Here is a 19,169-nt window from a genome sequence, read left to right as displayed (position 1 = left end):
GTAAATTAGGTTCCCCTTCATCTGACAATTAGCATAGATTTTAAACATAGACGACCAAAACATCCCTCATGAAAATTAAATTGCACTAATAAACTAGCCACTAGAGGGTGCTAGAACTGCACAAATGGAAATCAACCTGACTTTTTTTTTTGAACAGATGTGTTCCTTTTAAATATTGTGACCATGACGCCGACAATAATTATGGCAGTTTTAATATCACATCACAATATTGCCCTTATCGTGACATCCCTCCCTAATACGCCGTCGTATTTTAACGATACGTGCACCTCACTCTCTGAATGTTCTGAACTTCTGCTTCCACAGGAGAGCCGCACTGAGAAGAAGAATGTCACCAGGAGTCGCCGCGTTTTTATCATCTAAAAGATTTCGCTTCTTTAGAGAGCAAACTAACCGGGATCAAAGCAACATTTATGCTTCAGGATGTGAGTGGTTATCGTTTCCAGACATTCTTAATGAATGGATGTCCCCTAATGGCTACCGAGACCTAAGCGAGCTCGCAAAGTGCAACCTCTTCCGCCGACATCTGTTAAAACCCTTCTTTTGACGTTCGGTACGTTAACCTCTCCAGCGTCGGGGTTTTGATCCCAACAGGAACTGGGTGGCTTCGGCGAGAGAGACTCTGGCTCTGTAATTACAGGCCTCCTGAAGTAAATTATAGCTATTTGTGTCTCGTTCCTCCCATCTGGACCACCCAGGCGGCCCGATCCGCCCTCCTCTCTCTCTTTCCCCTGGTCCGGCCCCAAACACCTCAACTTCACAAACCACGGCGCTCGCTCACTCCTGCTCGGCCCCAGATGGACCACTTGTCTTTTCTTTGAGTCTCCTCTCGTCTTTCTTCACCGCGGTGCCCCCCCCCTCCCTTCTTCCCTCAACGTGAACCGCAACCTTAAAGAGACCGTTCCTTGGAAAACGTTCTCCTCAGAGGGTATTAAAAAAGCAAAAACACCTTGGAGTGACGAGACTGGAGGTTTTAACACCCAAGTGGATGCTTGTTTTACTACAGGGGGAGTTAAATTGTTAGTGTGATTAAAAAAAAAAAAAAGACATAAAAAGCTGCCTGGAAATAACATCGTCAGTCTTTCAAGCGTCTCTAGCAAAGAGTTACAAACGCTGACAAGGTGAAGTCAAACAAGCCCCGACGTGGCTTCGTGACTCCCGAGTTGTTTGGATGAACGTGTGTGGGCCGACGTAAACGCTGGACTCAAACGACATCAGTCATTTCCTCTCGTCGTCACCCTTCCCTTCCCCTTAAAGCTTGGATTTCCCAAACTGAAGGAAATATATATATATATGAGGCTTTACGGAGCTATTCTCTTCTCTTCTGTTCTGGTGGTGTTTTCGGGTCCTCGTCCCCCGTTCCAGGCCACGCTGGGTCAGGCCAGGCCACCTTCAAAGTTCAGTGTGGTAGATTAGCTGGATTAGGGGGGCCTCTGAAAGGCACCACGCTGTTCTGGAGGAAGACCCGAGAAGAGGAGGGCTGAAAGTGACATGTGGGCTCTTTTTTTTACCTGCTACACAAATGACATGCCACCGAGTCGCGATGGCTGTTTGACCGCATTTCTGTTATTCAGAAAATTAATCATGTATGCGCTTCTGAGCTCCATTGTTGTCTTGAGAGGAATAATGCTAACGTTAGCATAGCATAGCTCTAAGCTGGTTGCCGCCAAGTAACGCTATACATTTTGAAACCATTTATTCGTAATGTGATTCATTCAAGAACAATACATTGATGAATATAAAACATATTTAATTCTATTTATATGATTATTAGTGCCTGGATTCGTACAACAAATCCGCGTTGACATATTCGTTTACCATTTAACCACTGAATCCCAAATCCATTCAAATGGGTTACTAATTATTAGGGGTGTGCCAAAAAAATCGATTCATAAAAGAATCGAGATTCTCATTTATGAATCGAATCGAATCGATATTAATATCCAAAAATCGATTTTATTTAAATTAGAAATGAAGAAGAAGGGGAAAAGGCAGTTGTAGCCCACATGCTGTTTTTTTGTGGAAAAAGGCACTTACAATACAAAATTAATAAATGTTTAAACAAAAAAAATATACTTTAATGTCTCTATTTGTCATTTTGTTTTGCAAAGCAGACTGGAGTCGATCATGACAATGTTGTGCATATCTGGAAATTGAAGCAGAAATCATTTGTCAATCAAATAATTTGAATCGAAAATCGTTTGAACCGAGAATCGAAAATCGATTCTGAATCGAATCGTAGACCCAAAAATCGTAATCGAATCGAATCGTGAGACAGTCAAAGATTCCCAGCCCTACTTTTGCCGAAAAACACGTCACAATCCCCTCGGAAAAAAAGAAAAATCCAATTTGATCATATAATTCAGGGTTCGCCAATTCCGGTCCTCGAGGTCCCGAGTCCTTCAGGTTTTAGATGTTTCCGCCTACCAACACACCTGACACTAAAGGTGAAGATTGCTAACAGGTATGCTGATGAACTGATGATATGAATCAGGTGTGCTAGTGGGCGGAAACATGAAAAACTTGCAGGACTCCGGACCTCGAGGACCGGAATTGGTGAACCCTGATGTACAGGGTGTTTCAAAAATGTTTGACCCAATTTCGTAGGCCAATAATTTTGACAATATTCGTTGGAATGACCTCAAATTTTCACAGCTTGTGTAGCAAAGTTTCAACTTTTCGTGTGTAACATCGAGCTCACACAAAACACAGGAAAGGAAGTTCTGAACGTCCTAAAAAGCACTTGGGCTGTAATTCCAAAATATAACCTGCCACTTGGTGTTGAACATTTATGAAAATCTGTCATAGAACCAACAAATATTTGTACTTTTCTTTGCAAATGTAACCAATAAAACTTATGACCTTCAACATAAAGTGTATTTAGTTTCATTAACTCATTGACTCCCAGCCATTTTCACTGAAGCAACCCCCTTCACTCCCGGCTGTTTTACTGGATTTGGACTGAATTTGCAAGGCCCATAGACTATTGTGTTTTATTGCTATAAAAATATGAAACCTACCAAAAGAAATATTTGAGTCAGGAAAAAAAAAAAGTATATTTCTATATTTTCCGTTTTGCAGCAATTAGCATGAGAATATAGCTAAGTTTCATCATTATTGACAAATCTGTTTAAAACAGTGGGGAAAAGAGCTTGTTGCAACATGGCCCTGGTTGATCTCTTATACTCTGCTGCCACCTGCTGGCCGTTTTTGTAATAACTACCATTGCTTCAAGCATTCTCTTCAGTTTAGAGGCTGCATCAAAGCCTTCTGTATGCTCTGTCTAGCATAAAAAACAAAACAAAAAAACATTAAAACGTATGAATACGTCTTTGGGAGTAAATGAGTTAAGATCCATCAAGTAGTTTCTGAGATATTGGCATTTAGAATGGGGTCAACCATTTTGGAAAACCCTGTAAATGGGCGTGAAGTACATAGCGCTTTTTCTACACCGTATGTTGTCCGAAGTGTTTTACCAAGCCTAATATTCACGATTTGTGAGTGTACATTTGCGGCTGACACGCTAACGAAACTGCGTCAACCTATGGAAAGGTTTTCCTTTTTAAGTTTAAAACTTACTTGAAAGAGGTAGTTCGGATTTTTTGACATGAATCTCTATTTCATCCTCATCTCCAGTGGTGACTTATTCATGTCCAAAAATCCCAACGATCCATTTAAGTTTGAATTCATGACCTGTTAAGTTTGGGTTCGCGACCGTGAGGTCAAGTGTCTGAACTGATGTAACCATCATCCGGTTTCAACTGGAAATACGCTATGTGATGTTATGTTATGTCAATCTTTAATCCTTTACTTAGTCACCAATCAGATCGTTTCTCTGTCTGTAGTAACATTCTGAGAAGTGTTTGTGTTTGTCAGATTTATTACCTCTGTTCCTGTGTGCAACTCTCTTTGTTTCTCGTCTAGTCAAGTTTGTTCCACGCCTCTCGATGTGATTAAATAGTTCAAATCTTATTTGTGTCTGCGCTTTGGGATCCAACCTCTCAACACATGACAACATTTTAGTCTTTATTTTCCAACAGACCAACAGCAGAACCCAAGGTGTAAAGCAGCCTAGCTAGCGCTAAGCTAACCTAGGATGGTTTGTCTGCCTGATCTCGCGTCCAAGTTTGCAAACTCGCTTCGAGCTCGGACCGCGTCAGAGGCCAACAGCGACGTAACGATAAAGTCGTTGATAGACTGCCTCGATGGGTTTTATTGACTGTTTGCTGTTTACACAGGGGTGTCAAACTCATGTTAGCTCAGTGGCCGCATGGAGGAAAATATATTACCAAGTGGGCCACATTGGTGAAATAACGGTATATAACTTAAAAACAATTACCGTCATTTATACATAGATTTTTGGACCAGCCCTAAATTACGGAGCTCAATTGTAATCATGTTGTTCCGAAAAATAACACAAATGCAAATGGAACGCGGCAACACTTTGCCGGTATACGTTCTGGACGTGTTAAAATCGACCTATTTTGCATATATATATATATATATATATATATATATATATATATATATATATATATATATATATTGTTCCCAGAATGCATTGCGTGGCGCAGTTCATTACGTTATAAGGACGCTTAATCCTTGTCATATCGATTTGTGTTACCAGTAATTGAATTTGTGTCGTGTTTAACACGTTTATGTCAGTCTATGTCTATGATTTAAAAAAAATAAAAATAACAATAATTAAACAAATCGTAACTTTAAGTTGTGTGTAAAATAATGACATCCAGGACGATGCCCCCCTACAAGTTGCATTGCTCATCTGAGGACTGCTTGTGAAATTACAAATTTTAGATATTTTGATTATGGCCGAGTGATTAATTTGTCCGACATTACATTTTTTTATTTTTTTTTAACTCTTAGACTGCCAAACGTTATCCAAAAAACCCCAATGGTGCCAGCCGATTTGGAGCATTTTCACTCATCTTTCAAAGCAAATAGAATATTGTGTAGTATGACGACATAAATATGGTGGATAATATATGAAAGATTGGATTCCATTCTTTCATGAGGAAAAATGTTTCTACCTTATTCCGTTCTTTAGTAATCACCATTTGAAATTAGGTAGTTTGAGTGACATAAGCGAAAACACAAAAATATTAAGAGAAAAATAAGCTTTTTGTGAAAAGATAGACAGTGACTTTGACACTAATATTTTTTGTTTAGTGACAAAGCAGCACTGCACAAGATGTTGCACTGTCCATCGAGAAAAAAGAAAACAAACAAACAAACAAAATTAACGTTTTTGGCGGCATTCATTAGGATTTTAGAATACGTCATTTAACGTTTTTGGCAGTCAAAGAGTTAACAAAATCATCTCACGGGCCGGATTAAACCCCTTTGCGGGCCTGATCCGGCCCGTCGGCCCTATGTTTGACACCACTGGCTTAACAGTTTAATATAATGCTCATACACATGCCATTCAAACATTCCTATGACACAAGAACGTGTGACAATATACTGATTTAACTCATTTACTCCCAATAACGTATAAATACGTTTTTTTTTATGTTCTGTCCCAAAGACGTATTTATACTTTTTTTGGGTGGCAGCAGAGCAAAGGAGATCAACCAGGGCCATGTAGGAAAAAAAGCTCAATTACTTACAATTTTAAATAGATTTGTGAAAACTGATGAAACTTAGCTATATTCTCATGCTAATTGCTGCAAAACGGAAACAGATAGAAACATACTTTTTTTTCCTGATGAAAGAAGAGACTTTAATCTTTATTTTCATAGGTTCCATGCTTTTATAGCAATAGAACACAATATTCTGTGGGCCTTGCAAATTCAGTCAAAATCCAGTAAAACAGCCGGGAGCGAACGGGATTGCTTTTGTGAAAATGGCTGGGAGTGGATCTGAGAGTTAATCTCACTCAAATCCGAAAATTCACGGCCATGGTAGCTACCAGCCTGACACCCAAAGTCAGCTGAAATAGACTCCAGCTCACCTTTGACCCTAACGAGGGACAATCACAATCGAAAATGGATAGCTGGAAGTCCACTCTCTCGCAGATCCAGAACCAGCACTGGCCCGGTCCAACCCGCCCCACACGGCGCCGTCCCGAGCAGATGGGCAGGCCCTCCCGAGTGCGGCTCCACTCCCAATGCGCCAGCCACCCTTTTGTTGTCAGTCAACCCTTCAATTTCTTTCAGATGTTTCCCAACAAACAGCAGAATAAAATAAAGCGGGAGTTTTTCCTTTTTTTTTTTCCTCTTCCTCACAACAAAAAGCAAATGGACCAAAACGTTCCCAGCCTGTAAAACAATGCCAGACTCGACTGTGGGAGTGGGAATGGGAGGCGGTGCAAAAAAAAAAAAAAAAAAAAAAAAAGACAAAAAAAAAAAGACAAGCTGGCACTATTAGCTATTTTACCTATACAAATACAGTGTAAGCCTTTTTTTCTCCCTCTATATTGGATAACATTGAAGTTGGAGAATTACAAAAAAAAAATAAGTGATACGTGCATGTGAGAGCGACCTGTTTCCAGTAGAAAACAACATTTAAAAAAAAAAAAAAATAAAAAAATAAAAAAATCTGTTTTACTTACATTCTATTCAGATGTGCCAGCGGTGTTAGCCGCCACACATAAATTTCCACCGGGGCTGGCATTTAGGCACTTTCCATTTCCATATGTATAGGCTTGCCTCTGCTAATTATGCTAATCGCGGCCAGTGCTGGCCACTGTGAAAAATAGTCACATTAGACACTCCACTGACCGCTAATACTGCTTAATGTGTGGTTGAAACATACATTCATCCCGGCCTGAAAGGCAAAATTTTTCCACGTTGCTGGTCTCATTCAAAGCAGAAATGAATTTATTGAGCCCGGGAATCATTTCTTTCTTCTTTTTTTTTAACCCCCCTCTCACTCCTTCTCTTATAAGACAACATCCAGTCTCCCTCTGCATCTATGTTTTCATATGACAACGATGCAAAGACGGAGGGAAATAGCGCAAACTCAAAAGTGACTGTTGTTGCGTTACGCCGCGCACGGCAAAGACAAAAGGCTCGCTCGTCGGCTAAAAGAAAGAAAGGGTGACACCCTATATTGATTGAGATTTCATTATGCCGCTTTTTTTTTTTCTGTGTTGCTTTGTAGCCTCCATTTGAGGGCTGAAAACGGTAGAATATGTGTTACACTTAACTCATTCACTCGCCGCCATTTTCACATTTCGCAATCCCGTTCGCTCCCGGCTGTTTTACTGGATTTTGACAGATTTTGCAAGGCCCACAGAATATTGTGTTCTATTGCTATAAAAGCATGGAACCTATCAAAATAAAGATTAAAGTCTCTTCTTTCATCATGAAAAAAAAATATCTTCCTATCTGTTTCCGTTTTGCAGCAATTAGCATTAGAAGAGAGCTACGTTTCATCAGTTTTTACAAATCTATTCAAAATTGTAAGTAATTTAGCTTTTTTTCTACATGGCTCTGGTTGATCTCCTTTGCTCTGCTGCCACCTGCTGGCCGTTTGTGTAATAACTACCATTTCTGCAACCGTTCTTTGCAGTTGAGAGGCTGCATCAAAGCCTTCTGTATGCTCTAGCATAAAAAAACAAAAAACAAAAAAAAACGTATAAATACGTCTTTGGGACACTTAGAACATTTAAAAAAACGTATTTATACGTTATTGGGAGTAAATGAGTTAAATATCAATCCATCCATTTTGTATAGCACCAGTCAATCACAGGATTTATGCAAATATTAGGGGATAATCGAGTAATCGAGTCTCATTTATCGGTTCCGTCAACTGTATGTAACCGGTGGTTAGCACGGATGCTATTAACTGCTATTGTGCTCCATACGAACTCCACACAGGATGGCCGGAGCTGAGATTCGAACCCAGAACCATGTGCAGATGTGCTCTCAAAACGGCGAGCATCGACGATGCTGTTGATTCAGTTTCAATGCATGACAGTTGAGCTACTCCATGCTAATGTTAGCATTATTTCTAGGGGTGTAACGATAACAATATCGTGATATCGCAATATTAAAACTGCCACAATATATCGTCGTCATCATGTCACAATATTAAAAAGCAGCACATCTGTTAAAAAAGGCGGGTTGATTTCCATTTGTGCAGTTCTAGCACCTTCTGGCGGCTATTTTTTTTAGTGCAGTTTAATTTTCACAAGCCATGTTTTGGCCCTTCTATGTTTAAAATCCACATTAATGGTCACATGAAGTGGAACGTAACTTGCATGTGAACCGAGTCGATATGTGTAGGAAATGAATGTGTGCTTGCATTAGAAAATGCCTCAATATATATGTTATATTTATGTTTTTAATAATTTAATAATATTTTCCATTGTTGTATTGTACAAAAGCACAATATTGTGTGTTTTTTTTTTAGTATGATGTCACTGTGATCCTTTTTTTTTTTTTCTATCGCCAACCTCCCCACAATACATATCGTGATAATATCGTATCGTGATGTTAGAATATCGTTGCATCCATAATTATTTCACTTAAAACAGAAGCAAACATTTGTGTAACGAATTGGCTAATGTTTAATTTTCAAATGAACGAAATGTAGACAAACAGCCTCCTTCGACACAGCAAAATGGGAGTCGTATATTTTCGGAATCAGAATCAATAAATTGCGCAATCGGATAAAAATCGATTCAGTATTATTCAAACCAATCACGAGCAAGTGAGATGCAGGTATTATTTTTTAGTAGGGGTGTGAATTGTCTAGTACCTGACGATTCGATTCGTATCACGATTCACAGGTCACGATTCGATTCGATACCGATTAATCCCGATACGAATTTATAAGTCGATTGTTGCGATTTTTTTTCATTCAAATTTAGAAAATACTAATCAGTAAGCTTGTAGAGTGTAAGATTTATATGAAAATGTATTATTTATTTATCTGAAATTTCAGTCTTATAGAGGTTGTAATCTGTTTCATGTTTGAACAGCATTAAAATAAAATATTAAGGCTTAATGTTCCGTTCATATAACATTCTTCCATGCTCAAGGTGCGAATCCTAACCCGAAGTCAGACGTTTTGTTGAATATTTTTCCATTAAAAATGGAAGATTAAAAATCAATTCACACACACAAAAAAAGAAAATAACATAAAGGCAATGATGATAAGACGTTGAATCGGTAAGACTACCGAATGAACAATTCTGAGCTCTTAAAAAAAAAAAAAAAAAAAAAAAAAAAAACGATTTTTTTTATTGAATCGATTCGAGAATCGCGCGATGTAGTATCGCGATATATCGCTGAATCGATTTTTTTTTTTAACACCCCTATTTTTTAGCAACTTAATATTACCATCCTCACATTCTACTGTAGTGTCTGTGACTTAGAATGCGTATAGTTTTAAAAGGCGGGGTCTGGGTTGGTGAGTGACATGGGTGTCAGCAAATGACGCATGTCGTTAGCTGGCTAACCAATTAGCAAGCCTGTTGTATATGTTGCAGTTTATCTTTTGAAATAATCAAAATATCCATCCATCCATTTTCTGAACCACTTATTCCTCACAAGGGTCACGGGGGTGCTGGAGCCTATCCCGGCTGGCTTCGGGCAGTACACCCTGAACTGGTTGCCAGCCAATCACATCATAATTGATCGTTAGAAATATCATAAAGGCAAGTAGAGTGTGTTTAGATCAACTTGTCATATTAACTAACACGTGTCTAAAGTTGCCTGATGTGATGTTTATTTGAGGGGTGGTCCTGCTCCGACTCTGTGTATGTGTTTGGGGGTCGGGGGTCGAGAAATGCAAGGTGTGACTTGAGATGAAGGATGAAGTGTTAAAAAAAAAAAAAAAAAAAAAATGGAGGGGTGAAATAAACATTCAGAGGTGACCCAGGCTGACTCTGCTCTTGTTTGTTCTCTCGACCAGTGAGGTCCCGGGCCCTGCGCGCTGGGAGTTTATTTATCTAGCTGGGGCACCCAGAGCGCACTATTCACCTCCAATAATGCCTCATAGAGCTCCTTTTCTCTGTCCCAACTGGGCCGCTGTGCGCGCTCATATGAATTGTAGCATTTACCTGCTGTTGGCTTGTTTAGAAGGGGGCGGAGTTCATGTGAGCAAAATCATAAAAGTTTCGTCTTTCTCTCATCAAGGCTCATTTGGATGCCCAATACTCCCACGCCCCCAATCGTCTATATGGGAAATCCAGCTCTCGTGTTTGGACAGTTGGAATCTCTGAACGCGTCTGTCATGGCTCACCTAAAAGTCGGCTAGGAAGCGTTTGTTTACAGAAACACTGAGGCCATTTTTTTTTTTTTAACTACCCCCACAGAGTTTTTCCTTTCTTTTTTTTTTTTTCAATAGCAACACCTCACCACTGACAGAATTGTGATGTTTAAAAACGAGACAAGGCAAGGCGAAAATGTGTCAGCAAGTCATAAACTTCCAGTCTTCCTGTCTCAACAATCCCCGCCCCCCTCCTCCTCCCCCTCCTCCTCCTCCTCCTGGGTGTCTCTCCTCTTCCTGCATCTCTCTCTTTTTTTTTTTTTAAATGACCACTCCCATATTACCCCCCCCTGCTCAAGGACAATCCTGGCCGGCTGGGTCACACGTTGCCAAGCTCAAATTTTCACACTTGAAAGCGGGCTAATGATCGTTTACGCTTATGCAAACGACGTTTACGCGCAGCATTTCCAAAAGCGATGCGGGACGTGCGTGTCATATTTTCTCAGCGCTCTTTAAATCCCTCATCAGACTAAACACCCTGATACTACCGCACAGGTGTGAAGAGCAAAGACCCCCCCCCCCCCCCCCCCCCCCCCCCCCCCCCCGCCCCCCAAGCAGGAGGAAGGAAGTCCGGAATCTTAACACACCGGCCAGGCTGTGCACGCTAAAAAGGTGACAAAGATGACAAAGATGTGAGCAGCGCGTGCGGCGTGGGGACAGTTGTCAAAACAACACGTCACGACGTGTGACTGTGACGCCTCAGCCAGCACATTCCAACAACGACATTTTGGAATCATTTTGTGGGAAAGTGTAGTAAAATGACAATATTGGATTATGTTTAAATGATATGATTTTCTCACAACATGCTGCGAAAATATCATTGCAGTGGCTATACAAAAAAAAAGTGGTTCAAATATATTAAGTTGCATTAAAAATTACATGTTTGTGTTAAAGATGCTCTATTTTATTTCTCAAAAAAAAAATAGCAAAAAAAAAAAAGCTCAATTTTACTATAATATTTGGCACATTTTATTTTATTACAAATATAATTTTAATGAAATAAGATATATTTAATTCATATTTTTAATGTCAATACTAAAAATGCCATGTTTTGCCTTATATTTTCTTAAAAATGCAAAACTGCACTGCAATATCTGATATATTTTTATTTTATGTATTCCTTCAAGTAGCTCGCGATTGGCTGGCAACCAGTTCAGGGTGTACTGCCTGAAGCTGGCTGGGATAGGCTCCAGCACCCCTTGTGAGGATTTTACGAAGATGGATGGATGGATATTCCTTCAAGTACAATAACAGCGGAAAGCGAATACAATTTAAATGAAATAAATTAAATGTTTTGGGGTTTTTTTGGCAAAAAAAGAATAATAATAAATTTTAAAAAGGTTAAAATATCCATAATGTCATAGATTACTCTAATATATGGGACATTTTTATTTTTATTATTATTTTGCACAATTTAAAGCATTTTATTTTAAGACGAGTATGTATATTTCTTTGAAAATTATATATTTTTAAATGTGTCACATTTTTTTTGTTTTTTTTTAAGAAAAATTAAAATGAAAATAGGATATAGCTTTGTTTTACCTTAATTTTAAGTAAAATTTAAATAAATGTAACAATAAAAACGCAATATAAAAATGTAAATAAATGCAATTTAAATGAAAAATTTAAAAATATACATATATATTTTAAATATAATAATAGTATACTAAAAATATGGTATATTTTGACTTAAGAACTCTTTTTTTTAATTTTTTTTTACCATATTTTACAATATCTGGAAAATTTTCATATGTATTCTTGCTACGATGAAAACATTTTTACAATCAATATAGCAGAACCTTATTATTATTATTATTATTATTATTATTATTATTATTATTATTCCAAATTTTAGTCCATGACTTTTGACTAGGGGTGTGAATTGCCTAGTACCTGATTCGATCCGTATCACGATTCATAGGTCACGATTCGATTCGATACCGATTAATCCCGATATGAATTTACAAGTCGATTGTTGCGATATTTTTACTCAAATTTAGAAAATACCATTCAGTTAACTTATACATGTACACTGTAAGATTTGTATGAAAATGTATTATTTATTGATCTGAAACTTCAGTTTTATAACTGAGCCACCGTATTTAACAAACAGGTTTAACAACATTTTTCATGTTTGAACAGCATTGAAATAAAATATTAAGGCTAAATGTTCCATTCATATAACATTCTTCCATGCTTAAGGTGTGAAATTTAGACGTTTTGTTGAATATTTTTCCATCAAAAATGGATGTTAAAAAAATCGATTCGGCTGCCTATTGAATCGATTCGAGTATTGCGTGCTGTAGTATCGCGATATATTGCCGAATCGATTTTTTTTAACACCCCTACTTTTGACTATATGATATTAAATTTGTGACGAAGGCTCCACACTATCTGACAGCTGCGACTATGACTATTAGTCTACACGCACTCACGCAAGCCTCCTAAAAGTATCCAATTTCCCCAAAAAAATTAAACAAAATGATCTGCCCCCCGCCACGCTGCGATATCGTCCGTCTTATCATCGTCCTTTTGTCTTGCTGTTTGTGTGCATCCGCGTGAGTGTTTACTTGAATTTGTGCTCGCGAGAACGAACCTCTCCTTGTCCCGCAAGCACTTTACTCTCCATTGAGGCCCCGAGCAGCTTTGTGAATGGGCTATTGGTGGAAACAAGGCAGGCAGAAACTTTAGAAACACGGCCACGGCCTCTTAAAGGCACAGCATTCCTTTTCAAGCACCCCCCCCTTCACTCTCACCCTCACACACCGCCGCACTCTCCTCTTCCTCGCTGCCCTTCTTTCCTTCCTTCAGTCCCGCAGCAAAACAACTGGCACACAAACGTCTAAACATCTCTTTTAAAACGTCCTGGCCAATTAGCCGAAGAGCTAATCCCGAATCTCGACACTATTAACAAGTGAAAGGGAAAAGAAACACGGACTACTTTTGTTGCTGTTGATAATGAATATATCTTGACAAATAAGGCTCGATTCAACTATTAAATATCGAGTGTGTGCGACTCCTATGACAGGTCCGCTCAGGCCGGAGCCATCTTGCCCCCCCCACAACATCCTTTGCTGACATGGTGGGCCGAAAAAGGCCCTATCGGGTCTGTTTATATTCACCAACTGCTGTGGCGCTTTTAGAGCGTGCAAAACAGGTGGGTAAACTTCAGCTGCATTCACTTAGATTTTTTTTTTCTACTCATGAAGGAGGAGGAGGTAGAGCAGGAGGCGGTGGTTTCAGGCAGGAGGGAGGGGTAGGGGGGGCGGCTGGGGGGCTTGCCTGCCTGCCTGCCTGCCTCGCCTCTTGTTGAATGGAATCCAAGAATAGTTAGGGACCACACAGGGAGCCGTAGAGGAGGAGGGAGGGAGGGGTTGTGGTGAGTGTGTGTGTGGGGGGGGAGGGGGAGGGGTCTGACACCCCCCCTCCTCTCTCAAAGATGGCTAACCATTCACACAGTCCATCTGCTGCAGGGATCAGCCCCGCGCACTGAAAGCCTGGGGGTTTAAAAGGAATTTTGGCCAGTGTGAAAAACCAAATAAAGCCGCTTCTGCACCAGCAAAAAAAAAAAAACATAAATAAATAAATAACACGCAGATACATTTGCGGACGTGAGGTGCGCTGCCTTCCACTCGGCCCCGGGCACATGAAGCTCCTCGCGCTGATGAAAATCATTCCGACGGCGTAATTGCACCGACTGCCGATCAATCAATCGTGTCTTGATGCAAATTGAGGCCACTGTTGGTTCGGTCTCAGCTAGTTAGCTGCCTTAAAGAAGCGCCAGCATGACGTCAGCTGTGGGAAGTTGAGCGCCGTCGACATCCATGACCCGACACTGAGAGCAGATTCGCCCGTTTGATTCAAACATATGGCGCGTCGAATGAAAATAGCAACTGATAAATCAATTGAAGATGTAACTACGACTACTACTTGGTTTACGACGGTGCCGACATACGATCATTTTTGCCATGAACTAATTTGTGTGGCGGCGTAAGAATATGTGGTCATCTCGCAAAAGACGGTATGCTTGGTTCTCGCTGAAACGGACAGTTTTAGATTTCTAGAAGTAATTTTCTACCCAATATCCACTGTAACGACGGCTTTAATAGCATGGGAGCGTAGGTTAGTAATAGACGACACTCTTAAAACTGCTGGGTCAAAAATGGGTCAGAAAAATTGGACCAACCCGTTCACTTGGGTTAATTTGACCCAACCCAACATAAACACAAACATCCAAAGTTGGGTGGTCCCACACCAACAAAAACAAAACCAAAAAAATCCTAAATTGGGTCAAATTAACCCAAGTCACCGAGTCGGTCCAATTTTTGACCTAGCAGGTTTACATTATACTCAAACTCCACATACTCGCGGTTTCTACAAAACAAAACAGTCACAGCCTTTTCCAACCTACACCTAGCAGTCTTAGCACCCCCATTTCCTACCAACCTATCCTACACCCTAAAAACTGCGGGGTCCAAAACCCCCAATTTGGGTCAAATATTGGACCATCCTGCTACTTGGGTGAATTTGACCCAAACAAAACAACCCAATGTAACAAAACAACCCAACGTTGGGTCAAATTCACACAAGCAGACTCAGAATGTTGGGTCAAATTATGTGGGTCGGTCCAATATTTGGCCCAAATTGGGTTGTGTTCGACCCAGCAGTTTTAAGAGTGCAGAGACAGAGGGCACGATTCGGTACTATTGTATTCCCTGTTTTTTTTTTTCATATTAGAAGAAGACATTAAAGTGCTTTCTTAGCGAATATTTACAAAAATCGGGCCTTACTACCGTTAGCGTTGGTTAGCAATAGACTTTGGCACGGTCTAAGGCTACGTCACCTGGCACAAGGCACACTCAGTTATCAGTCTAGCTGTTTTTCATGCATTCAGAAAAAGTCATTATACTTATAACTTTGGCTTACCATACGTCTAATTTTGTGCTAGTTCGCGTAAACCAAGCATCCACTATATACCGTCAAATTTTAGGACAGTCCAACATAACGTTTCGAGGTTATGAATGCGATGAACTAGTTTGTGCAGCAGCGTAGAAATACATCACGACACGTTCAGTTACCACCATCAACAATTATTCACCGTAATCATGACTTTACGACTGCGCTGGCATATAGGTTAGTGGTTGCGGCTTACGTCACCTCCATCGTAATGGAACGCCATCGTAAACCGGGGACCTCCCTGCAATTTTAACCAAACGGACACTTGAATCTGTCAACATGTGACACCAAAAGTGCCGCCCCAATAAACTGAGCTGACACAAGCTCACTATTGCCGTTAAAGCCCCCATTGGGACAAACACCAAACAGCTCGGAGAGAATGTACCAACACAGGAAGCACGGCGGCCTCGTTTTTTGTTGTTGTTTTTCCCAAAAAATTTCAACTCACCTTCCACCCACAGCTGCTCGATGTCCGTCTCTATGGCGGCCACTCGGAGTCCCACCGAGAGGGCGCCGAAAACCAAGAGTCCAATAAAGAGTACCTTCCCGCAGTGCCTCTGGATGTGGCAGCCCAGAGAGAACAGGAGGGCCTGGAACCTGGCGCGGATCCACAGGGGGGCTTTCTGACCTACCGCCTTTCCCTGGAGAGGAAGAGTGGAGGGGGAAAGGACAGTCAGGATGGATTATGATGGACACTGTCAACCACGAGCCAGATCCAAAAGCTTCCCTTTTAATTCCTTGATTTCTGTTCAGAACTAGCCAGAGGCAAAGGCGGTGAGAATTGTGCAATACGAAATGGCCGATCAGTACAGAGAACAATTTCGCTAAGGGCAGAGATGTCGCAAAAGGGCAGGCAATTTGTCTAGGGGCCTGATCTGAAGGGGCCCCAGTGAGATGACTGACTTTGACCCATATCAGTGACAAAACAACGGCACTGCAGTTTAGATCCTCCGCAAAGGGACCCTTGCTAGCTTCTACTGTTTGTTTGTTAGTCGAGGACCCCAAGAGATGGCTGATATTGGTCCTTATCAAGGACACGACTGTAAAACCCCCGTAGACGACATCAGGATTGTGGCATCTACCTTGGGGATTCAGGTTCCCGGTTGACCCATTGTAAGTATAAAGATAGCTTTGTTTATCTGTCGTCCAGGTTAATGTTTTTGAGGGGCTTCCGTGAACCTTCCTGCCTTGAGACCTTGGGCCTTGAGAGGTCTAAAACGCTACTGGGTAAAGGACAAGAACTGTACGAACGTCTAGTCTGTAAACAAACACACATCGCTAGCATTGTTTATACCATTCATCCAGCTTCTATTGCGTTTATCCTGACTCGGGTTGTGGGTGTGCTGGCGGGGCACACCCTCAACTGGTCGCCAGCCAATCACTGTGCATCATCGTTAGAAATTATATAATAAACTGTGGTTCAGTCAAGGGCAACCCTCCATCTGATTTTACAACGCGTGCCGTCTGCAGTTTGGGAGCAATCGGCGGCCGTCGGATCCCGGCATAATCCGTCCACGGGAACCGGATCCAAAGCTGAGGCAGGATCTCCCATGACGCAACACAATTAAAGACGAGTCGCGGGCCAACATCAGGCCTCCGAATGGCTTCAATTTACACACTGGAAGTCCCGAGCGTTCCACATTAATCAAGCCGGTTGCTAACTCTTCTGCGTCTTCAAAACAAGCCTGCAACTCATCTCGCTAAATGGTGCGCATATTTTGCTTGAAATTTCACTCTCGAGCGCCGCAACTGTCACCGCCGTGTTTCTTTCTCTCCCCTCCCTCCCTCTGCGCGGCGCTGAAACGCATCCAAGCATCCGGGCGGTCCGAAAAGATGCTTTGTCAGATCAAACTCAATCAGTGAATTCCTTCACAGGACCCACCGCATTTCCAAACAAGAGCCTGGCGGAGTCCGCCGTGCTGCTCTGAAGAGGCTGAATGAAGCCAGAAACACGCGCACGGGAGAAGCAGGATGTGGGACATTACGACAACACGGAACGGGAATGCGAGTCAATAACCCTTCAAAAACCCTTTAACAACCAATGCAAGCATTTTATATTTCTTTTGGGAAGTCGATAGTTGTGAAACTATGAGCTTATTCTACAATATCCATCTTCATTGTACCTGTTTCGGGTGCAACAGCACACTTTTGAGTCCAATGAGAACAAAACTTGTTATAAAATGTAAAACCATACCAGGGTCCTGGAACGGACTGGTTTGCCTAATGAGCAGGTACTTAAACCTTTAACTCCTCAGATTAACTTTTTTTTTTTTGTCTCGTTATATTATACATGAGACTTCTTGGATGTCGTTACCAGACCACCCAATATAGGACTAAAATTTGCATAGAAGACCCCAAACAACAAAAAACAGACGAAGTTAACGTGATGTCAAGGTTTGACTCTTTGGTATATAGACTTGTTGGAAGTCCTCTCAGAGGACTAGTTTTGGGACCCCCAGTAAGACTACATCCGAAAACCAACAAAAGCCTGCACTCGTGAATAAAATCAGTTCATTCTTGTAAGTTCAATAAAGTTTTAACTTTAGTCCATCCATACATTAGATTTCTTGGAGGTTGGCTCCCACAAAGTGTTGGTTTTAAGACCCCCAGTAAAGGATTACAGCCTGCCAAAAGCCCCACAACACTAACCAAAAAAAAAGCTTGCTTAGTCAAAATCTATTAAGTTAATGCTGAAGTCACAAACTATACTAAAAAGTCAAACCTTGTCATCCAATTGAGACTCCTTGGAAGCGGGCTCCCCACAAGGCTGGTTTTGGGACCCCCAAGGAAAAGACTAAACTCCCCCCCAAAACCACCCTCAAGCTCCCCCTTGTGAACCAAATCCTTGGTGATCACCTTTGAGATCTGTTTAAGTGCGAAAGCGGCGTGGCAGTAACCGGCGGGTCTCCGCAGCGCGTCGGCCGGCCGGGAGCGCGCGTAGCTCGCGGGTAACTCTCCTCCGAAGACGCCGGCCCCTGGGACCCCGCGGTCCGAGGCCATGGTCCGAAGAGGCTTGGGGGGCGAAGCGACACACAAAGCGGCTGCGGTTTCACAGAGCGCCGCAGTAATCCGACATGGGAGAGGAGGAGCGCGTCCGGCCCCGACCAGATGCAAGAAAGTGTCCTGCTAGTCTTCCGTGGAGCCGAACGAGTCGCCAAACTCCATCCCAACATTATGCGCCCAAATCCGGAAAGATCCTTCAGTCGTCATTCGATCGCGGAGTTGTTCGGAATAAAAACACACACACATGCAAGAAAGAAAAAAAAAAGAAAAGAAAACGGCGTCTCAGATAGTACTGGTCGCAGTTGAAGCGGTGGTCTTGCTGGTGGTCGCGCGTCACGTCTACCTCCGATCGCGCCGCGGCAACATTTGGACGAGCGAATCCTGAAAAGGGAGCTTTGATGGAAAAGTGCCGCGGCTCCCATTGGCCGAGGAAGAGGCAAATTACTTTGCAAACATCGCCTATTATTAGCTGCTAAGCAACAGCTCACCAAAGTGGAGAGCGAGGGAGAGAGAGAGGAGGGAAGGGAGAGGCAGCGAGAGACCACCCAGGCTGCTGCTGCCTGGGCTGGGAGGGAGAGAGAGAGGAGGGAGGGAAGGGAGAGCAAGAGAGTGAGAGAGAGAGAGAGAGAGAGGAACTCTTTCAATAAAGCCCGCACACGCTCGCTTGCTGACTGCATGTTTGTGCACATTACTCCCTGTTTGTACACATCATTCCCACTTTATGCACATGATTCAGTTTCTTCGTCATTACTTACTTCATTCGGACTTTTTAAGACACTGTTACTGTCACATTTGTACCTGTTTTTTTTTTTTTACCTGACTGACTTGGGCAACTAGTGGAACCCCAGAGTTGGAAGCAAACATGGTGAAGCTGCATTTAGCTATTATGCTGCACACAGATGGAATAGGCTGCCAACAGAAGTGAAGTCAGCCCCGAGTGTAAATGCTTTTAA

General features: G+C 41.7%; 1 protein-coding gene across 1 annotated transcript in view; it reads right to left on the bottom strand.

Annotated features, from left to right (window-relative positions):
- The window catches only part of ptch2 (patched 2), a 53,144-nt gene extending 34,422 nt beyond the window's left edge, over positions 1 to 18,722 (bottom strand). The window contains exons 1-2 of the mRNA XM_077514740.1: positions 18,070 to 18,722; positions 15,662 to 15,854 (exon numbers count right to left, since the gene is read on the bottom strand). Coding sequence (XP_077370866.1) covers positions 15,662 to 15,854; positions 18,070 to 18,213 — 337 coding nt within the window. The 5' untranslated portion in view covers positions 18,214 to 18,722. The remainder of the gene's footprint in view (positions 1 to 15,661; positions 15,855 to 18,069) is intronic.
- Positions 18,723 to 19,169: the final 447 nt, after the last annotated feature.

The sequence above is a fragment of the Festucalex cinctus genome, chromosome 1, assembly GCF_051991245.1.
Source record: "Festucalex cinctus isolate MCC-2025b chromosome 1, RoL_Fcin_1.0, whole genome shotgun sequence".
Classification (NCBI taxonomy): domain Eukaryota; kingdom Metazoa; phylum Chordata; class Actinopteri; order Syngnathiformes; family Syngnathidae; genus Festucalex; species Festucalex cinctus.
Note: the sequence above shows the minus strand (reverse complement) of the source record. Positions and strands in the feature narration are given on the sequence as shown.